We start from the raw sequence: 18476 nt of genomic DNA on the forward strand, positions 1-18476 counted from the left end.
AGCATCTGTTTCAGAATATTAAAAAACATAAATAGAAACTGTAATCATTCAAATATGTTCTTTATTCTTGATATATGTCAAATTTTGATTTTCACCATTGCTGTACACAACCATTTTTGCAAAAGTGGCTGCTGTCTAGGATTTTTGCTTAGCTCATCAGCTAATTCTGAAGAGTACCTCATTATGAATGTTGTTCCAAGTTTCATTTTTGTCATCATTGTAGTGATTCTCCTCAATATCAGCAGTTTGCTGCCCTATGATCTGTTCATTTGTTTTTGTTAAATACAAGTGTTAAAAATAATTTACTGTACAGTTGTGGTTGAAAAGTTAAGATGTGGATTATGCTGTAAGATTAAACAGTAAAAAAGGTGGATGAAAGAGATTTGCCCTCTGATAGTACTTTCTAGTTGACATAGTATTTGTTTCCAGGTGTACAGCCTGTCCCCTTGCAGACCATCACAAATGAGAACCCAGCAGGACCAAGCCTTGGCACCATTCCACAAGCCCGCTTCCTCCTGGCCATGATACATATGCTGTCCCTGAAACATGGAGCCAATAGCCTTAGTCTGTTGTTAAATTCTGGCATATTAGCTCTCACTCAGAGTATCCTCAGACTTGTAGGTGAGTGGCGTCCAATCAAATCAAACATCTAGACTAGTCAGAAGACGAAAGGAGGGTATCTGAAGGATTTTTTTTTTTTCCTTTTGTGCATTGAGAACATTATGATGTCTGATGTCTCCGTTGTGTATTTCAGGTCCAAGTACAGACAGCAGTGAGGATGATCTGAGTCCATATGCACAAGGAGGCTCGGCCACAGTACTGGAGGAGTCGAGGAAGGAGGCTGCACCTGCCCCTGTACCTGCATCTGGACCAGAACTGGCTGCTGTGATGAAGATAGGCACGAGGGTCATGAGGGGAGTCGATTGGAAATGGGGTGATCAGGTAGCCGACTCAGTACATGAAAACAATAATTTTCCATATCTGTTTGAGTCAGCCTCACAGTTGATAGGTTGTTGCAAATAAAGCAGCACAAATAAAATCTACTGTTCTGGTTTTGACCTTGTCTTTGCCCTGTCTAGGATGGTCCATCACCTGGCCTTGGCCGTGTCATTGGGGAGCTTGGCGAGGATGGTTGGATCAGAGTCCAGTGGGATACAAGCAGCACCAACTCCTACAGGATGGGTAAAGAGGGAAAGTATGACCTCAAACTTGCAGAGCCCCTACCTACTGCTCAGCCGCTGGCCGAAGACTCAGACACAGAAGATGACACAGGTCAGTTTACAATGCAGCTTCAGTATAATTCAGAAAATAATTGAGACATGAGGAAGAGGAAATGTGACCTCGCTCGGAGGAAGTCCAGGGCCGCTATCTGGAGACAGGCCTGGAAGGAGGGCCCGTCAACGAGCCACTGGTGGCCAGGCTTTCCACAGAGCTGAGTCGGGCTTTGTGCTGGGCTCAGCCCGAAAAGGCAACATAGACTTTCCATCTCCATCCTGTGGGCCCACCACCCGCAGGGGGAACCGCTGGGGTTGGGTGCTCTGTCCCATGGGAGACAGTGAAAGTCAAGGGCCTCGACGTGCCAGACATGGGTGGCAGAGGCTACCTCTGGGGGCATGGAACGCCAGCTCACTGTGGGGGAAGGAGCTGGCGCTTGTGCAGGAGGTGGAGTGCTACCAATTGGAGCTGGTGGGCCTCGCCTCCACGCACAGCCTCTGGTCTGGAACTGTTGTCCTTGATAGGGGTTGGACCTTATTATTCTCTGGAGTTGCCCAGGGTATGAGGCACCGGGCGGGTGTGGGGATATTCGCGAGTTCCCGGTTGAGTGCTGTTACATTGGAGTTTACCCCGGTTGACGAGTGGGTCCCCTTCGGGTGGCAGGAGAGAAAACTCTTGACTGTTGTTTGTGCGTGTGCACCGAACAACAGTTCAGAGTATTTGGCCTTCTTAGAGTCACTGACTGGAGTCCTGCATGGGGCTCCAGTGGGGGACACCATTGTTCTGCTGGGGGACTTCAACGCACACATGGGTAATGGCAGAGACACCCAGAGATGGATGATTGGGATGAACAGCCTCCCTGATCTAAACCCAAGCAGTCGTTTGTTGATGTACTTCTGTGCTTGTCATGGATTGTCCATTAGGAACACCATGTTCGAACATGTGGATGCTCATAAGGGTACATGGTACTAGAACACCCTAGGCTAAAAGTCAATGATTGATTTTTATGATTGTACCATGTCATCTGAGGCAGCATGTTCTGTATGCTCGGGTGAAGAGTGGGGCAGAGCTGTCAATTGGTCACCATCTGGTGGTGAGTTGGATCACAGGGTGGGGTAGGACTTTGGACAGACCTGGTATGCCCGAACGGATAGTGGGGGTGAACAGGGAATGTCTGGAGGAGCCCACTGTCTGAAAGATCTTCAACTAACACCTCCAGTGGAGCTTTTCTGGTATCCCTGTGGTGGTTGGGGATATTGAACCAGAAGGGCAGTGTTCAAAGCTTCCATTGCTGAAACTGCAGCTGGGAACTGTGCCCTGAAGGTCTTAGGTGCCTTAAGGGGTGGCAGCCCTCGAACACGGTGGTGGACACCAGTGGTCAGGGAAGCAGTCTGACTGAAGAAGTAGTCCTTCCAGGATATGTGACGAAAAGAGGGCTTCCCCTTTTTTGTTCAGCTCTCGATCTACTGGTCAGTCTTCGTTCCTACTCTCACCTATGGTAATGAGGGTTGGGTCATGACTGAAAGAACTAGATCGCGGGTACAAGCGGCTGAAATGGAATTCCTCAGGAGGGTAGCTGGTCTCTCTCTTAGAGACAGGGTGAGAAGTTTGGTCAATACTGAGGAGCTTGAACTGGAGCTACTGCTCTTTCTCATTGAGAGGAGCCAGCTGAGGTGGTTCGGGATTTGGTAAGGAGGCCCCCTGGGCACCTACCTTGCGAGGTGTTTCAGGCACTTCCAGCTGAGAGGAGAAACTGGGGAGCCTAGGTGGAGATATTATATCGCCACGCTGGCCTGGGAACGCCTTGCTATCTCCAAATCAGAGGTGGATAATGTGGCCTGGGAAAGGGAAGTTTTGGGTCCCCTGCTGGAGCTGTTGCCCCCACAACCTGATACCGAATAAGCACTTGAACATGTATGCATGTATCTACGTGAGACACATACTGACTTTTGTACTGTTTTGTCTGTTGTAGAAGGTGAGCTGATGGAGAAGAGTGGCCACCCTACAGCTATGATGCTAACCAGCACAGTCAACCTTTTGAAGACACTCTCTCTATCAGCTGGAATATATGCAGAGGTTTTACAAACGGATGCAACACGGACTCTTTGTGGACTGTTGAGGATGCTTGTGGAAAGTGGAGCAAATGATAAGTCAGGTAGCTGAAACCCTACAATTACAAAGCTCTTTTTGTCTTTTATACATAGTCCTATATTGGTCGAACTGAATCTATCTTTGCATGTTAGGTGGTCATTCCCACAGGTTGGTGTCTCGGGAGCAGCACAGGAGCTGGTGCACACTGGGTTTCATACGCAGCATTGCTCTTATGCCCCAAATGTGCAGCACGCTCAGCACCTCTGCTTGGATTAACCTCCTCATTCGAATTGTTGAGGGACACCACTCCTTCAATGCCATTACTCTACAGAGGCAGGTCGGTTACATGACTGTCAGATATCTTTCCTGCACTCTTACTGTATTTTACGGAGTATAAGTCACAAATCTTTGCAATTTTGGGAGGGTTCCTGTGATTTATACACAGATGCGACTTATATTCTGAAAAATCATGCATTGATTAATAAGGGCAACAATACTACTGCTAATATTATCAGTTATCAAGTTGTTCACCAATGAATATGGCTTTATACACCCTGAAGAAAACCATACACCCTGAGGCTGAAAAAAGCCATATTCATTGGTGAACAACTTGATAATGATTTTATCATATACAGTGGTCCCTTGTTTATCGCGGGAGTTATGTTCTAAAAATAACCCGCAGTAGGCGAAATCCGCAAAGTAGTCAGCGTTATTTTTTACAATTATTATAGATGTTTTAAGGCTGTACGTAAAACCCCTCACTACACACTTTATACACTTTTCTCAGACAGGCATTAACATTTTCTCACTTTTCTCTCCTGTGTAAACACTCAAAGTTCAAACCTTAGTAAAAAAAAAAAAAATAGAACATTTTCCTATAAATAATTATGATGGCTTTTAGAACTAACAAATTTAATTTTAACGATAAACCTACGAGGTTAGACACGTAAGAAATTATTAATAGTGACTCAGCAGTATTTCACAGTTCCTCTGACCGCGCCTCGGGTGGTATGAAAAATATTACCCATCCGCGAAAAGGGTGTATTGCTATTTATTGTTTAGTGTTTTATCCAATCATATTGGCGTATCATTTATAGGTATATGATAAGTGTTTATATAGGGCTTTCCCAGGAATTAAAGCACTGAACAAAAAATACTCCAATAATTGTATAAATGGAGTATAAATGGGGGGGGGGGGGGTCAAAGTTGACTCACATTTTTCTTGTAGTGTTTCCAGCATTGTGGGATGGCAGTCTGTTTCCATCTGATGATATCTTCTGTCCAAACCATGTCAGATAACATCTATTATGCTAAACACCACTGGCAGTGATATGCACAGAGCATCCTGTACACCACCACTGTTCACTGTTCATTGCTGTAAGCCAGGAATCTGTGTCCATCTGAGGACGTCTTCTGCCCAATCCATGTAAAAAAAAAAAACATCCATTATATTGTCCAACACGGTTTTTTTTGTTTGTTTTTTTTCCTTTTTTGCTTAATTTGGAATTTAAGAATCCTCAAGAAACAGCAGATGCTGTGGTGTGCACATGTGGTATACTGAGTTCATGTCTATTGTTCAACTCACCCCCAGGTAAACACTGTTACAAAGTGAGTTCCACATACAGAAAAAATGTGCGACCTATACTCCAAAAAAATATAGTACTTGGAAAATAATTTGGGCATTTTATTTGGACATACATTAAGCAGTATAATTAAACAATTAATCATTTCTCCAACAAAATGGTAAGATGAACCTCTCTCATGAGTAGTTTAGCTATAGTTGTTGGTAAAGATGTAAAACAGTGCCCTGTAAGTTTGACTAATTCCAGGGTTGTTGCATAGCTTAGTTAGAAACAAAAATTGGGTTGTGAAGGATATCATTCATCTTGTTAACCCTGTGTGCTCCCAGATCCTCGCACTACGCCTCTTGCAAGCAGTTCTGCCATCATGGGACAAAACTGAACGCTGTCAGGACATGAAGTTCTTGGTGCAGAAGTTGTTTGCCTTCTTGGGAAGCCTACTGAGCACCTGTTCCTCAGACCTGCCACTTCTCAGAGGTGTGGTCATGAGTTATATTTGGGCGTGAAGTAATATTGAACATGTACAGTGTTTTCTTTCTTTATCATTTTAATTTGCTGCTGTCCACACAGAGGGTTCCCTACGACGGAGGAAGTCCCGCCCTCAGGCATCTCTTACAGCTACTCACAGTAGCACATTAGCTGAAGAGATTGTTGCTGTCCTGCGCACTCTGCACTCTCTTGGCCAGTGGAACAGCCTCATAAATGACTATATCAACACTCAGTTGAGTTCCATTGGTGATGTTATGGCAGGCTGTCAGTCTGAAGCAGTAAGCAGATTGTTGCAATTATGTGTTCACTTATGTGTCAGTTGTAAAACTCACTACCAGACTGTAATTTAGACATGTGTGGTAGTGATCAAAGATCTCATTTCTCCCTATTTCAGGCTTTCCTAGAAGAGTATTTCCCTGATGCTGATGGTTGTAGAGTAGGCAGTCTGATGGCAGTGTTAGCAGTGATTGGAGGGATTGATGGGCGTCTCAGGCTCGGAGGACAGGTCATTCATGAGGAGTATGGGGAAGGAACAGTTACTCGCATTACCCCAAAAGGACGCATCACTGTCCAGTTTCATGAGATGAGGACCTGCAGGGTTTGCTTGCTTAGTCATCTCAAATCGGTATGAAAGTATTTTGACATTCATGTGTCCATACAACTAGCAGTTACCCCTTCATGCACTGAATATAATAAGTTAAGCAATAATAAATTATTGATGATACTTTTCATTTCTGTTTTCCTCAGCTGCCAGGGGTGTCCTTCAGTGTGCAGAACCTGCCCTTCATTGAACCGATGCTGACCGTATGGGCACAGCTGGTCAGCTTAGCAGGAAGTAAACTGGAGAAACAGCGGTTAAAAAAGTCACTTAGTCGAGGGCTTACAGGTACAGAAGGTGTTAAGTAGCACAACATGTAACTGCTACAGAGTTGATAGTCATAGACGATTCATAAAAATCTCCCAGTGATGATACAGTATATTATCCATACATTGGCAAGTAGCACAATCAACTCTTTGTAAAAAATTGACTGTTAGTAGCTAAATTAATGTCTGGTGAAAGAGGTGGTTCTTCTGATTGATAGCTTGTTTCATCCTTCTTTAAAATTGACAGACATGAAAAGGTTTTTGGGCCATAGCTTTCTGCATAACTCAAACCTTATTGGCAGTTTCCACCCTACACTATTGTGGTTTTCAGTGGTGGGCACAGTTCCGCTAATCCGTTAAATGCTAATTAGCAAAGCTAACTTTTTTGTTAGCAGATTAGCTTTTCAGCTTACTTCAGAAACAGCGGACCAATTAGCTTCCACTAAATTTAGTTCTGCTAATTTAGTCTAGTTAATAATGGTGAAAACATTTGAAAGCCCTAAAATCATACACGTTGGTTCCTGTCTGCTACATATTTTGCAGCAGTCAGAGAGCTGAGAGGAGCTGAGCTCAACCCTACCCTAGCAGAAGAGGCCTGGCTGCCAGGTTGCTCCAAAAAAAAAAAAAAAAAGACTTTTTTTTTTTTTTAAGAGTCATTACCTTCACAGCGTACAGTGGTCCAGACGTGAGACAGACATCCTGAAAAGGAAAGCATGATTGACTTATAGTTTTGATTTATAAATCAAATTAATCTGGATAGAATAACTGCATTAATGCCAACTCTGACATTTTTACAAAGTGAAAATATAACATATCTTTTAATTTTAAAATAATGCACTAATTCTGAATGTTTTGAACATTAACACACACAGATACCAAAATGCATTATGGGTAAAATGAGCCTCCTCTCATCCCTGATTGGTTGATGTAAAAACCAACACATAAGTGACTGTAACACGTGTGTTGGTTTTTACAAATAAATGTGTATTTGAAAAATGTTTTTTTTTCATTTGTTAAAAAAAAAAAAAAAAGCTGTTTAAGTTGTGACTCAACTCAACAACCAGCAGTGTTCTATGCATTTTGACCCATCTACTGGATGGCGCTGTAAATGGCGCCCAGTTATATCACACGGTTTTGAGTTGAATCACAACTTAAACAGAATTTTAAAAGAAACCCCGAAACACTGACGTCTGCTATTATAATATATAGTTAGAAGTGCATAAACAAGTCTTGAATGATATAAAATAGCGTTTACTTATCACGTATTTAAATACAACACGGCCGCCATGTTTTTGCCTGTGCAATGCATTCTGGGGGTGATGACATGGAAAGGTTTCTGAAATCTTTCATGCAAGCGAAAACAGTGTTAAAGCTAGTTCTTCTACCGAAATAAAATGCCACATTGCTCGGCTTTTGGATGCAATTTTCAGTCTAAGGGAAACAAAGAAAGCGAGGTAAGCCTTCATTGCTTTCCAAAAGAAAGAAAGTTAAGGAAAAAGTGGAAGGATGCTTGTGGAAGAGTGCAGTTGCTGAAAGACCCGCGGCTGTGCTCACATCACTTCAACGCAGATGCATTTGAGGCTTTTCATCGACCTCAGCTAATGAGGGAGCTTGTTGGTGTTTCTGGATACAAACGACGTCTTAAACCAGATGCAGTGCCCATCATATTTCCCCACAAGAAGAAAAATCGTCCACGAGTAACTAGTGAAAATAGGACTAAAACACGCGAAAGAGCAGCAGACACTCACTTTCTCTGTCGGCATCGGCAAGCAGCCCCCACACAGACACCACCTACAATGGCCAACTCTTGCTTGATCAGAGCGCTGATCTTCATTTCTGACAGTATTTTCAAAGTTCTCTTCCTCACACTGCAGATCACGCTCTGGTTCGAACTGAAAAGGGTGAACAGAGGAGCTCATCGTTGCTAATCGCTGCTGGTTGTAATGTAAACACGGGAAGCCCTGCCCCCGTTTGACGTCACTATCCAGAATGCATTGCGTTACAAACAACAATGGTGACCTACGTAGAAATAAAATTTCTTAAAATATCATAAAACTTGACATTATTTTTGCAAATTTTGTCCCATAGTTATGTTACTAATATCACAACAAGTCATATAGAATAAACATGTATTTATAGTCGGGGTTCCTTTTAAGTTTTGCAAATGCCTTTTTTTAACAAATGAAAAAAAATTACATATTTTACAAATACACATTTATTTGTAAAAACCATCACATGTGTTACAGTCACTTGTTTGTTGGTTTTTACATCAACCAATCAGTGATGAGGGGAAGCTCATTTTCCCCATAATGCCTTTTAGCATCTGTGTTAATGTTCAAAACATTCATAATTGGTGCATTATTTTAAAATTAAAAGATATGTGTTAGTTTTTCGCTTTGTAAAAATGTCAGCGTAAACATTAATGTAGTTATTCTATCCAGGTTAATTTGATTTATAAATCAAAACTATAAGTCAAACATGGTTTCCTTTTTAGGACGTCTGTACCACTGTATGCTGTGAATGTAAACGACTTTCTTACAGCAGTGGGCAGGGTGCATAAAAACAGAAGGGCTGACTCTATGGTTGTGTTGGATTTGTGATCGTCTTTGATTCTAATCAGAAGTGTTGGTGGTGCTTAAACTCAAAACCAGTTGTCAGTTGGTGAGACTACCAGAGACAATACTGAAGATTAGTGATTAGCTGTAGCTTCTGATAAATTTTTTTTAGTGGTTTAACGGCTTAGCGTTATAAAGCTAACTTTTCAGTTAGCTGATTAGCGGTTACCAAAGCTAACTTTTTGGTTAGCTGTACCCACCACTGGTAGTTTTCATACTTGGCACAGATGTGGTCTAAATACAAAGTAGAATTGCAGTCATTTGTGCACTCCTGGTTGTATTAGTCTGGAATAATTAGTTCTGGTCATGTGCAGTATTGGTATGGCGATAACCTCTGGTAGCACAATGGGGTAGCATCACATACTGAGTCTAGAGTCAAGCACAGTGTATTTGTGTTATGTAGAGGGTGCAATACTAGTGGGTTCACAACACATGTACACTGTACTTGTATCGACAAGGAAACTGAATTGAAAATGACCATGAAACAAAATAAAAGTAAACAGTCATGGTAATACACAAAAGTTCACTTTAATGCTTCACCTCAGGGAGCTTTGGTGGCGCCCATCTGCTGGCACATTCTGACAGGTTGTCGCTGATCCTTTAATTTACCGGATACCCTATCACTTGAGTTTGCTTTCTCAATACCAGGGCACTGATTTATTTCATATTTTGCCCACGGCATGCTCATGACTAATTAGGTGTCTTTAGCCAGTCCTTTACATCTAGCACCTTAGTTTACACTCAGATATGGACAGACATGCCTCAGATGTACCTGCACTTTGTGTTTTTGAACATGTGCCAGAGACTGTCAAGATGTGTTTGGAAGATTTGTGATTGTTGTGCTTTTTCCACTTTATTTTTCCTTCAGCTGACCAGGTTGACATACATTTGCTGCGGTGCCAACAGCTGAGGCTGTATATTTTAAAAGCAGCGCGGGCGCTGCTCTCTCACCAGGACAAACTCAGGCAGATTCTCTCCCAGCCAGCAGTTGTGGATATGGGACCTAATGCCATTGGTACGATCTCATCAGAGGGTTCATTGGGTTTTTAATACATCTGTAGATATGCAGCTATCCCACTCTTTCACAAGTGAATAGTTTCAAAAAAGAAATGTTTCCCTTATAATTGTTTGGGGGGGGGGGGGGGGTATTGTTGTTATTGTAATTTAGTTAGTTCAGTGCTTGAGGGTCTGCTGTGGTTTTGTGTCATTAACATTCACACTGCAGTCTCTTCTGTTTTTTTTTTTTTCTACTGTATGCTTTTGCGTGTGCGTGTGTGTGTGTGTGTGTGTGTGTGTGTGTGTGTGTGTGTGTGTGTGTGTGTGTGTGTGTGTGTGTGTGTGTGTGTGTGTGTGTGTGTGTGTGTGTGTGTGTGTGTGTGTGTGTGTGAGAGAGAGAAGCTGATCTCCTTTGAACAGCCATTTCTTTCATGAATGAACTCAAGTTGAAAACATCATTATGCAGCATTACAAACTCTAATGATTAACTTAACAATTTGTTCTTTATCTGTCTTTGGCTTCCAATGTTTTTGCATGTTTTCTATTACTTTTTACAGAGGACCCAGTAGTGTCACCTCCTGATGTGGGAGACTTGTCCCCTGAGGGTCCCCTGCCTCCATTAATCCTCCTGCAGCAGCTGCTGTCTGCTGCGACTCAGCCCTCTCCCGTCAAAGCCATTTTTGACAGACAAGAGATGGAGGTGAGTGGGTAGATATTTCTTGAGTAAGTTCATGTAAATGTTGAAGCAGTGTTTAGGAGGGTGTCACATTTGGCTTGGACATGGATTTTCAACCATGGATCAGATCTTTTTTTTTTAATAGAGTTTTTTCCATCTACATCAGACGCTCAAAGCGCTTTGAAATAACGCCTCACATTCACCCCGATGTCAGGGTAGATCAGCAAAAAAAAAAAAAAAAAAAAGCAGCAATGGTAAGAATATTTCATGAAATATGAATGAAAAAACATTCATTATTTGAGTTATATAGTGCCTAAAATAGATCTGTGTCATTTGATATTTTATTAATTTATGAGAAAAGTGACTTACGCCCTTCCTGATTTTATGGCGTCCACCAAAGCTCGGTCGCGAGACCCAGATGCCCTGTCTCACTCAGGTGTCATGTGATGGAGCCTGCTGTGCCCCCCCCCCCCCCCCCCCCGCCGCTGCATTGAGCCCTGAGCTGCGGTGGGGCCAACCCGGCCTGTGCGGCTTTTCCTCCAGGAAACACTTCTTTCTTTTTTTTAATTTATATTTCTTCAGCCTTAAAACAAGAACACTGTAGCTTCGAACCAGGGTGTACTGAAACATCATTCAAAGTCCTTATTTATCTAAGAGTCCACTTAATGTCACAATAAAATCCTCTCCAAGCAGAAAAAAAGGTGGGGGGGGAGACACAAAAAAATTATATATATAAGGGCAGCACGGTGGCTTAGTGGTTAGCACTGTTGCCTCACAGCGAGAAGGTCGTGGGTTCAATTCCCGTGGCCTTTCTGTGTGGAGTTTGCATGTTCTCCCCGTGTTTGCGTGGGTTTCCTCCGGGTGCTCCGGTTTCCTCCCACAGCCAAAGACATGCGGGTTAGGTGGATTGGAGTCTTTAAAATTGTCCGTAGGTGTGTTTGTGGGTGTGTTTGTGTTTGTTTGTCTATTTGTGGCCCTGCGACAGACTGGTGTCCTGTCCTGGGTGTACCCCACCTCGCGCTCTATGACTGCTGGGATAGGCCCCGCGACCACTTAATTGGAATAAGCGGTAGAAGATGAATGAATGAATGAAAAAAAAAAATATATAAACGCAACACTTTTGGTTTTGCTCCCATTTTGTATGAGATGAACTCAAAGATCTAAAACTTTTTCCACATACACAATATCACCATTTCCCTCAAATATTGTTCACAAACCAGTCGAAATCTGTGATAATGAGCACTTCTCCTTTGCTGAGATAATCCATCCCACCTCACAGGTGTGCCATATCAAGATGCTGATTAGACACCATGATTAGTGCACAGGTGTGCCTTAGACTGCCCACAATAAAAGGCCACTCTGAAAGGTGCAGTTTTATCACACAGCACAATGCCACAGATGTCGCAAGATTTGAGGGAGCGTGCAATTGGCATGCTGACAGCAGGAATGTCAACCAGAGCTGTTGCTCGTGTATTGAATGTTCATTTCTCTACCATAAGCCATCTCCAAAGGCGTTTCAGAGAATTTGGCAGTACATCCAACCAGCCTCACAACCGCAGACCACGTGTAACCACACCAGCCCAGGACCTCCACATCCAGCATGTTCACCTCCAAGATCGTCTGAGACCAGCCACTCGGACAGCTGCTGGAACAATCGCTTTGCATAACCAAAGAATTTTTGCACAAACTGTCAGAAACCGTCTCAGGGAAGCTCATCTGCATGCTCGTCGTCCTCATCGGGGTCTCGACCTGACTCCAGTTCGTCGTCGTAACCGACTTGAGTGGGCAAATGCTCACATTCGCTGGCGTTCGGCACGTTGGAGGGGTGTTCTCTTCACGGATGATGCGAAGGAGATGTGTTGCACTGCATGAGGCAAATGGTGGTCACACCAGATACTGACTGGTATCCCCCCCCCAATAAAACAAAACTGCACCTTTCAGAGTGGCCTTTTATTGTGGGCAGTCTAAGGCACACCTGTGCACTAATCATGGTGTCTAATCAGCATCCTGATATGGCACACCTGTGAGGTGGGATGGATTATCTCAGCAAAGGAGAAGTGCTCATTATCACAGATTTCGACTGGTTTGTGAACAATATTTGAGGGAAATGGTGATATTGTGTATGTGGAAAAAGTTTTAGATCGTTGAGTTCATCTCATACAAAATGGGAGCAAAACCAAAAGTGTTGCGTTTATATTTTTGTTGAGTATATATATACACACATTGAGGAAAATAAGTATTTGAACACCATGCTGTTTTGCAAGTTCTCCCACTTAGAAATCATGGAGGGGTCTGAAATTTTCATCTTAGGTGCATGTCTACTGTGATAGACATAATCTAAAAAAAAAAATCTGGAAATCACAATGTATGATTTTTTTTAATAATTTATTTGTATGTTACTGCTGCAAATAAGTATTTAAACACCTACCAACCAGCAAGAATTCTGGCTCTCACAGACCTGTTAATTTTTCTTTAAGAAGCCCTCTTATTCTGCACTCTTTACCTGTATTAATTGCACCTGTTTGAACTTGTTACCTGTATAAAAGACACCTGTTCACACACTCAATCAATCACACTTGAACCTGTCCACCATAGCCAAGACCAAAGAGCTGTCTAAGGACACCAGGGACAAAACTGTAGACTGTAGACTTGCACAAGGCTGGGATGGACTACAGGACAACAGGCAAGCAGCTTGGTAGAAGACAACAACTGTTATGATTATTTATTAGAAAGTGGAAGAAACACAAGATGACTGTCAATCTCCCTCAGTCTGGGATTCCATGCAAGATCTCACTTTGTGGGGTAAGGATGATTCTGAGAAAGCTCAGAACTACACAGGAGGACCTGGTCAATGACCTGAAGAGAGCTGGGACCACAGTCACAAAGATTACATTTGTAACACATGATGCTGTCATGGTTTGAAACCCTGCAGGGCAGCAAGGTCCCCCTGCTCAAGCCAGCACATGTCCAGGCCCGTTTGAAGTTCACCAGTGACCATCTGGATGATCCAGAGGAGGCATGGGAGAAGGTCATGTGGTCAGATGAGACCAGAATAGAGCTTTTTGGAATCAACTCCACTTACCATGTTTAGAGGATGAGAACAACCCCAAGAAAAGCATCCCAACCGTGAAGCATGGGGGTGGAAACATCATACTCTGGGGGTGCTCTTCTGCAAAGGGGACAGGACGACTGCACCGTATTGAAAGGAGGATGGATGGGGTCATGTATTGTGAGATTTTGGCAAACAACCTCCTTCCCTCAGTAAGAGCATTGAAAATGGGTCATGGCTGGGTCTTCCAGCATGACAGTGACCCCAAACACACAGCCAGGGCAACTAAGGAGGGGCTCTGTAAGAAGCATTTCAAGGTCCTGGAGTGGCCTGGCCAGCCTCCAGACCTGGACTCAGTAGAAAATCTTTGAAGATCTGTATGGAGGAGTGGACCAAAATCCCTGCTGCAGTGTGTGCAAACCTGGTGAAAAACTACAGGAAACGTTTGACCTCTGTAATTGTAAGCAAAGGCTACTGTACCAAATATTAACATTGATTTTTACAGGTGTTCAAATACTTATTTGCAGCAGTAACATACAAATAAATTATTTAAAAATCGTACATTGTGATTTCCGGATTTTATTTTTTTTAGATTATGTCTTTCACAGTGGACGTGCACCTAAGATGAAAATTTCAGACCCTCCATGATTTGTAAGTGGAGAACTTGCAAAATCGCAGGGTGTTCAAATACTTATTGTCCTCACTGTATATATATATATATATATATATATATATATATATATATATATATATATATATATATATGTGTTCCTGACTTATGCAATAAAGTCCTATACAAAATCAGATCTGTATTGTCTAATATATTGTAGCCATCCCTTCCAGATATTATTGAATTTGTCTACCTCTAGTCTAAAAGATGCGGTCACTTTCTCCATAGTGTATATATTCAGCATGACATCGACCCATTCCTCCACCTTGGGGACAAGATCTGTTTGTCATCTTCTGGTGATTGCCTTTGTGTTAGCCAAGAGCATGATTCTCATAATTTTATAATCATCTTTTCTTAAATTCAACTTTTCAATTTTACTTAACTCTGATTTATATGAAGCCAGGACAATTTTAAATGTATTCAATTGAGAAATATTAACATTCCTATTTTTTATTTTATGCTGTATATAATGCCTTAGCTGTAGGTATCTATGAAAATCCTGATTGCCTCGACCAAAAACTTCTTTTACTTGCTGAAAACTCATCACCTCATCTCTTTTAATTATCTCCCAATACATTTTTGGACCATTTTCCCACATTTTAAATGTGCTGTCCACTGCATTTGGTGCAAAACCAGTATCATATGCGATCCATCTCAATAGCCTGCATTTTTCTATCAAGTTGTACTTTTTCAGGATTTTCGGACCAAAACCTCAGAGATACCCACAGCCAAGGATTCACATTTTGTCTCCAAATTTTCTGTAATTGTACATCACACAAAAGAGCTTGTACTGGTGGTGCAGTTTTCCCCTCAATGTCTTTCCGTTTCGCAACATAATCGTAATCTGGATCACACAAACCCAGCAGGACCTTGAACTGAGCAGCTTGGTAATAGCTCTTAAGGCAAGGTAAAGCTAGACCGCCCTCTTTTTTTGGCAATTAAAGAGTCCTATATTTAAAATGTGGTCTAGCACCCTGCTATATGTATCTGGTTATAACTTTGTCCCATTCTCTAAAATCCTTCTCTGTTAACTCAATCGGAAGGTTTTGAAATATATATAGCAAGTGTGGCACTATATTCATCTTAATCACCTCCACTCTTGATACCAAGCTTAAAAAAGGGATTAAGTGCTCCCAGTTAATCAAATAATTTTGTTTTATAAATTGGTTTGGTTCAAAATTAAAGGCTAAAGCTTGGGTTTTTTTGAACATTAATTTTGTATCCCGACAGGCTACCAAACTCTGCCAAGGATGTCATCAGGACAGGTAATGAGTTTGGGTTCTCCAGATAAATCAAGATATCATCTGCGAACAGTGCTGTTTTCTGTTCTTGTTCCGGCATGGTTATACCCTTAATATTCACACACTGTTTTATCCTTTGGCTAAGCGGTTCCAGAAAAATGGCAAATAATAAAGGGCTGATCGAGCAGCCTTGACGACACCCCCCCAACTTGATTGCCTTTGATAGACTACCATTGTCCTTGATCCTTGCTATTGGATCCATATATAGAGACCGCACAGTCTTAATCCATCCATCATGAAAGTTAAACTTTTTCATAACTCTAAACAAAAATTCCCACTTTACGGAATCAAATGCTTTTTCTGCATCCATTCCCAAGATGGCAGCCTCAAAGTTTATTCTTTAACATGTTGCATGATAAGTAGAGTACAGCGGATATTATCATGTGTCTGTCTTTGTTTTATAAATCCAGTCTGATCTAAACTGATGATCTCTGGTAATATTTTCTCCATTCTTCGAGCTAAAATTGCAGTAAAAATTCTATAATCCACATTAAGTAAGGGGAGGTGATGGTATAGTGGTTAAGGTGTTGGGCTTGAGTCCAGAAGATCATGGGTTCAAATCCCCGCCTGACTGGAAAATCACTAAGGTCCCTTGGGCAAGGCCTTTAATCCCCTATTGCTCCTGGTGTGTAGTGAGCGCCTTGTATGGCAGCACCCTCATATCGGGGTGAATGTGAGGCATTATTGTAAAGCGCTTTGAGTATCTGATGCAGATGGAAAAGCGCTATATAAATGCAGTCCATTTAAGTACACTAATGAGTCTGTAGTTAGAGCAATTTGTTCCATCTTTGCCCTTTTTCACAATAACTGAAATAATTGTTTCCCTCCAAGAATCTGGAATTTTCCCACCCTGTAAAATCCAATTGAAATTTTTTTGTAGTAATGGAATTAGAGTTTTACTATATACTTTATACCATTCAGAGCCATAGCCATCGGCGCCAGGACTTGTATTAGTTTTGAGTCTGGAAATGGCAGAATTTATTTCTTCCCGTGATATTTCAGCCATTAACTTTATATTCTGCTCCTGTTATTTTTGGTAGATGTAACTCATCTAAATACTTGTCTATTTGGGATTTGGTCATTTTTTGTTTTGGCATACAACTTAGCATAGTAGTATTCAAAACATCTATGTATATCTTCTGTTTCCGTTTTTCCGTTTTATCTCTTGTTTTGTTTGGGGGTCTGTCATCTTATAAATTTGTCTTAATGTTTGTTGCTTTTTAAGTTTGTATGCCAATAATTTTGCGGATTTACTCCCCGCCTCATAATATCTTTGTTTGGTGTAAATCATCATCTTCTGAATTTCTTGGGATAAAATATAATTAATTTTTGCCCGTATTGTTTTAATCTCATCATTAATCTTACTGTCAGTCTTGTTTTTATTTTCCTTTTCCCTCCCTTCCAATTCTGTCTAATGGCTTCAGTGTCACTTGTCTCATCTTTTTTAGGTGAACGGATTTTGCTATCAACTTCCCTCTCAATGTCACCTTACATGCATCCCATAATACAGATGGAGACATCTAGCCATTATCATTTTCTTGTATATATTCACAAATATCCCTCTCAGTTTCCTCCTTCATCTGACCATTGAGCAGACTTTAATTTAGTCTCCATAATGTTGTTTTTTTCAGTCCCCATACACATTTTTAAAAATATTGGACAGTGATCAAACAGATCCATAAGCCCCATATCACTTCCTTTTACTCTATAACAATCTTTTGTGTATATTAAAAAATAATCTATCCGTGAATACAGAGCATGAGGGGCCGAGTAATAAGTGTAATCTTTTTTCAGTGGGTTAAGTTCCCTCCATATATCCAAAATCCCATGTTCTGATAGTAATTTAGAAATTCTTTTACCAATAATTTGTTGGGCTTTCCGCAAAGAATCAAACTGTGGATTAAGTCTGTGATTAAGGTCGCCTCCCCCAATCAATACCCCTTCACTCTCTGTTATCACCAAATCAAAGAGGTGCTTAAAAAAATCTCCAGTCCGAACCTGGGGTGGCATAAATGTTGAGTAATGTAACCAAAACTCCCTCTAACCTCCCAATGACAATGATATATCGACCTTCCCCATCTTTTATGGTATTAAGCATTTCAAAACTTATTCTCTTGGATAATAATTTACAAACGCCTCTCCTATGCCCCGACTTATGCGAAGATGAAAAAATCTGATTATAACCATTTCTCTTGAGTTTTTCATGCTCTTTATCAATCATATGGGTCTCCTGTAAATATAGTACCTCCACACCCTCTTTCTTCATCTTGCTCAAAACTTTACTCCTCTTGAGTAAAGTTTTGTAAAGTAAACTCTGCATTTAATCATTAGTGATCGATCTCTGCCCCCCCTCCACAGCATGTCTTTTTCCTGGTTCTTTCCCTCAGCCCCAACCAGTCTCAGCAGAAGACTGCCCCTCCCTGAGCCTGGTTCTGCTGGAGGTTTCTTCCTGTTAAAAGGGAGTTTTTCCTTCCCACTGTAGCCAAGTGCTTGCTCATAGGGGGTCGTTTTGACCGTTGGGGTTTTTCATAATTATTGTATGGCCTTGCCTTACAATATAGAGCGCCTTGGGGCAACTGTTTGTTGTGATTTGGCGCTATATAAAAAAAAAAGAGTTGAGTTGAGTTGATTGGACTGAGGAGGCCGTTTACATTATAGGAGGCTACTTTAATTTGATTACTCTGTAGTACCATTTTGTACAGCTAAAAACAATATTTATAATTCTTTCCACCCATTGTGCTACATAACACGAACTTCTAGAACAATTATAACAGAAAATTAATTTTGAATAACATAAATGTAGGACTTCCAAACCTGAGGTCCAAAAAAGAACCTTTTTGGAGCAAGTTACCAGCTCTAAGGGATAACCCCTAGTCCCATCTGATAGGGGGCCCTTTTGGCCATTTTTGGCCCCGTTCATTCTTCAACAG

General features: G+C 41.5%; 1 protein-coding gene across 1 annotated transcript in view; it reads left to right on the forward strand.

Annotated features, from left to right (window-relative positions):
- Positions 1 to 18476, forward strand: part of LOC117518171 (E3 ubiquitin-protein ligase HERC2-like) — a 248382-nt gene that overhangs the window by 99602 nt on the left and 130304 nt on the right. Inside the window, exons 31-41 of the mRNA XM_034179230.1 lie at positions 430 to 621; positions 755 to 942; positions 1080 to 1272; positions 3188 to 3370; positions 3459 to 3643; positions 5216 to 5363; positions 5457 to 5653; positions 5770 to 6000; positions 6123 to 6261; positions 9723 to 9869; positions 10408 to 10550. Coding sequence (XP_034035121.1) covers positions 430 to 621; positions 755 to 942; positions 1080 to 1272; positions 3188 to 3370; positions 3459 to 3643; positions 5216 to 5363; positions 5457 to 5653; positions 5770 to 6000; positions 6123 to 6261; positions 9723 to 9869; positions 10408 to 10550 — 1946 coding nt within the window. The remainder of the gene's footprint in view (positions 1 to 429; positions 622 to 754; positions 943 to 1079; positions 1273 to 3187; positions 3371 to 3458; positions 3644 to 5215; positions 5364 to 5456; positions 5654 to 5769; positions 6001 to 6122; positions 6262 to 9722; positions 9870 to 10407; positions 10551 to 18476) is intronic.

The sequence above is a fragment of the Thalassophryne amazonica genome, chromosome 10, assembly GCF_902500255.1.
Source record: "Thalassophryne amazonica chromosome 10, fThaAma1.1, whole genome shotgun sequence".
In the NCBI taxonomy this organism is placed as follows: Eukaryota; Metazoa; Chordata; class Actinopteri; order Batrachoidiformes; family Batrachoididae; genus Thalassophryne; species Thalassophryne amazonica.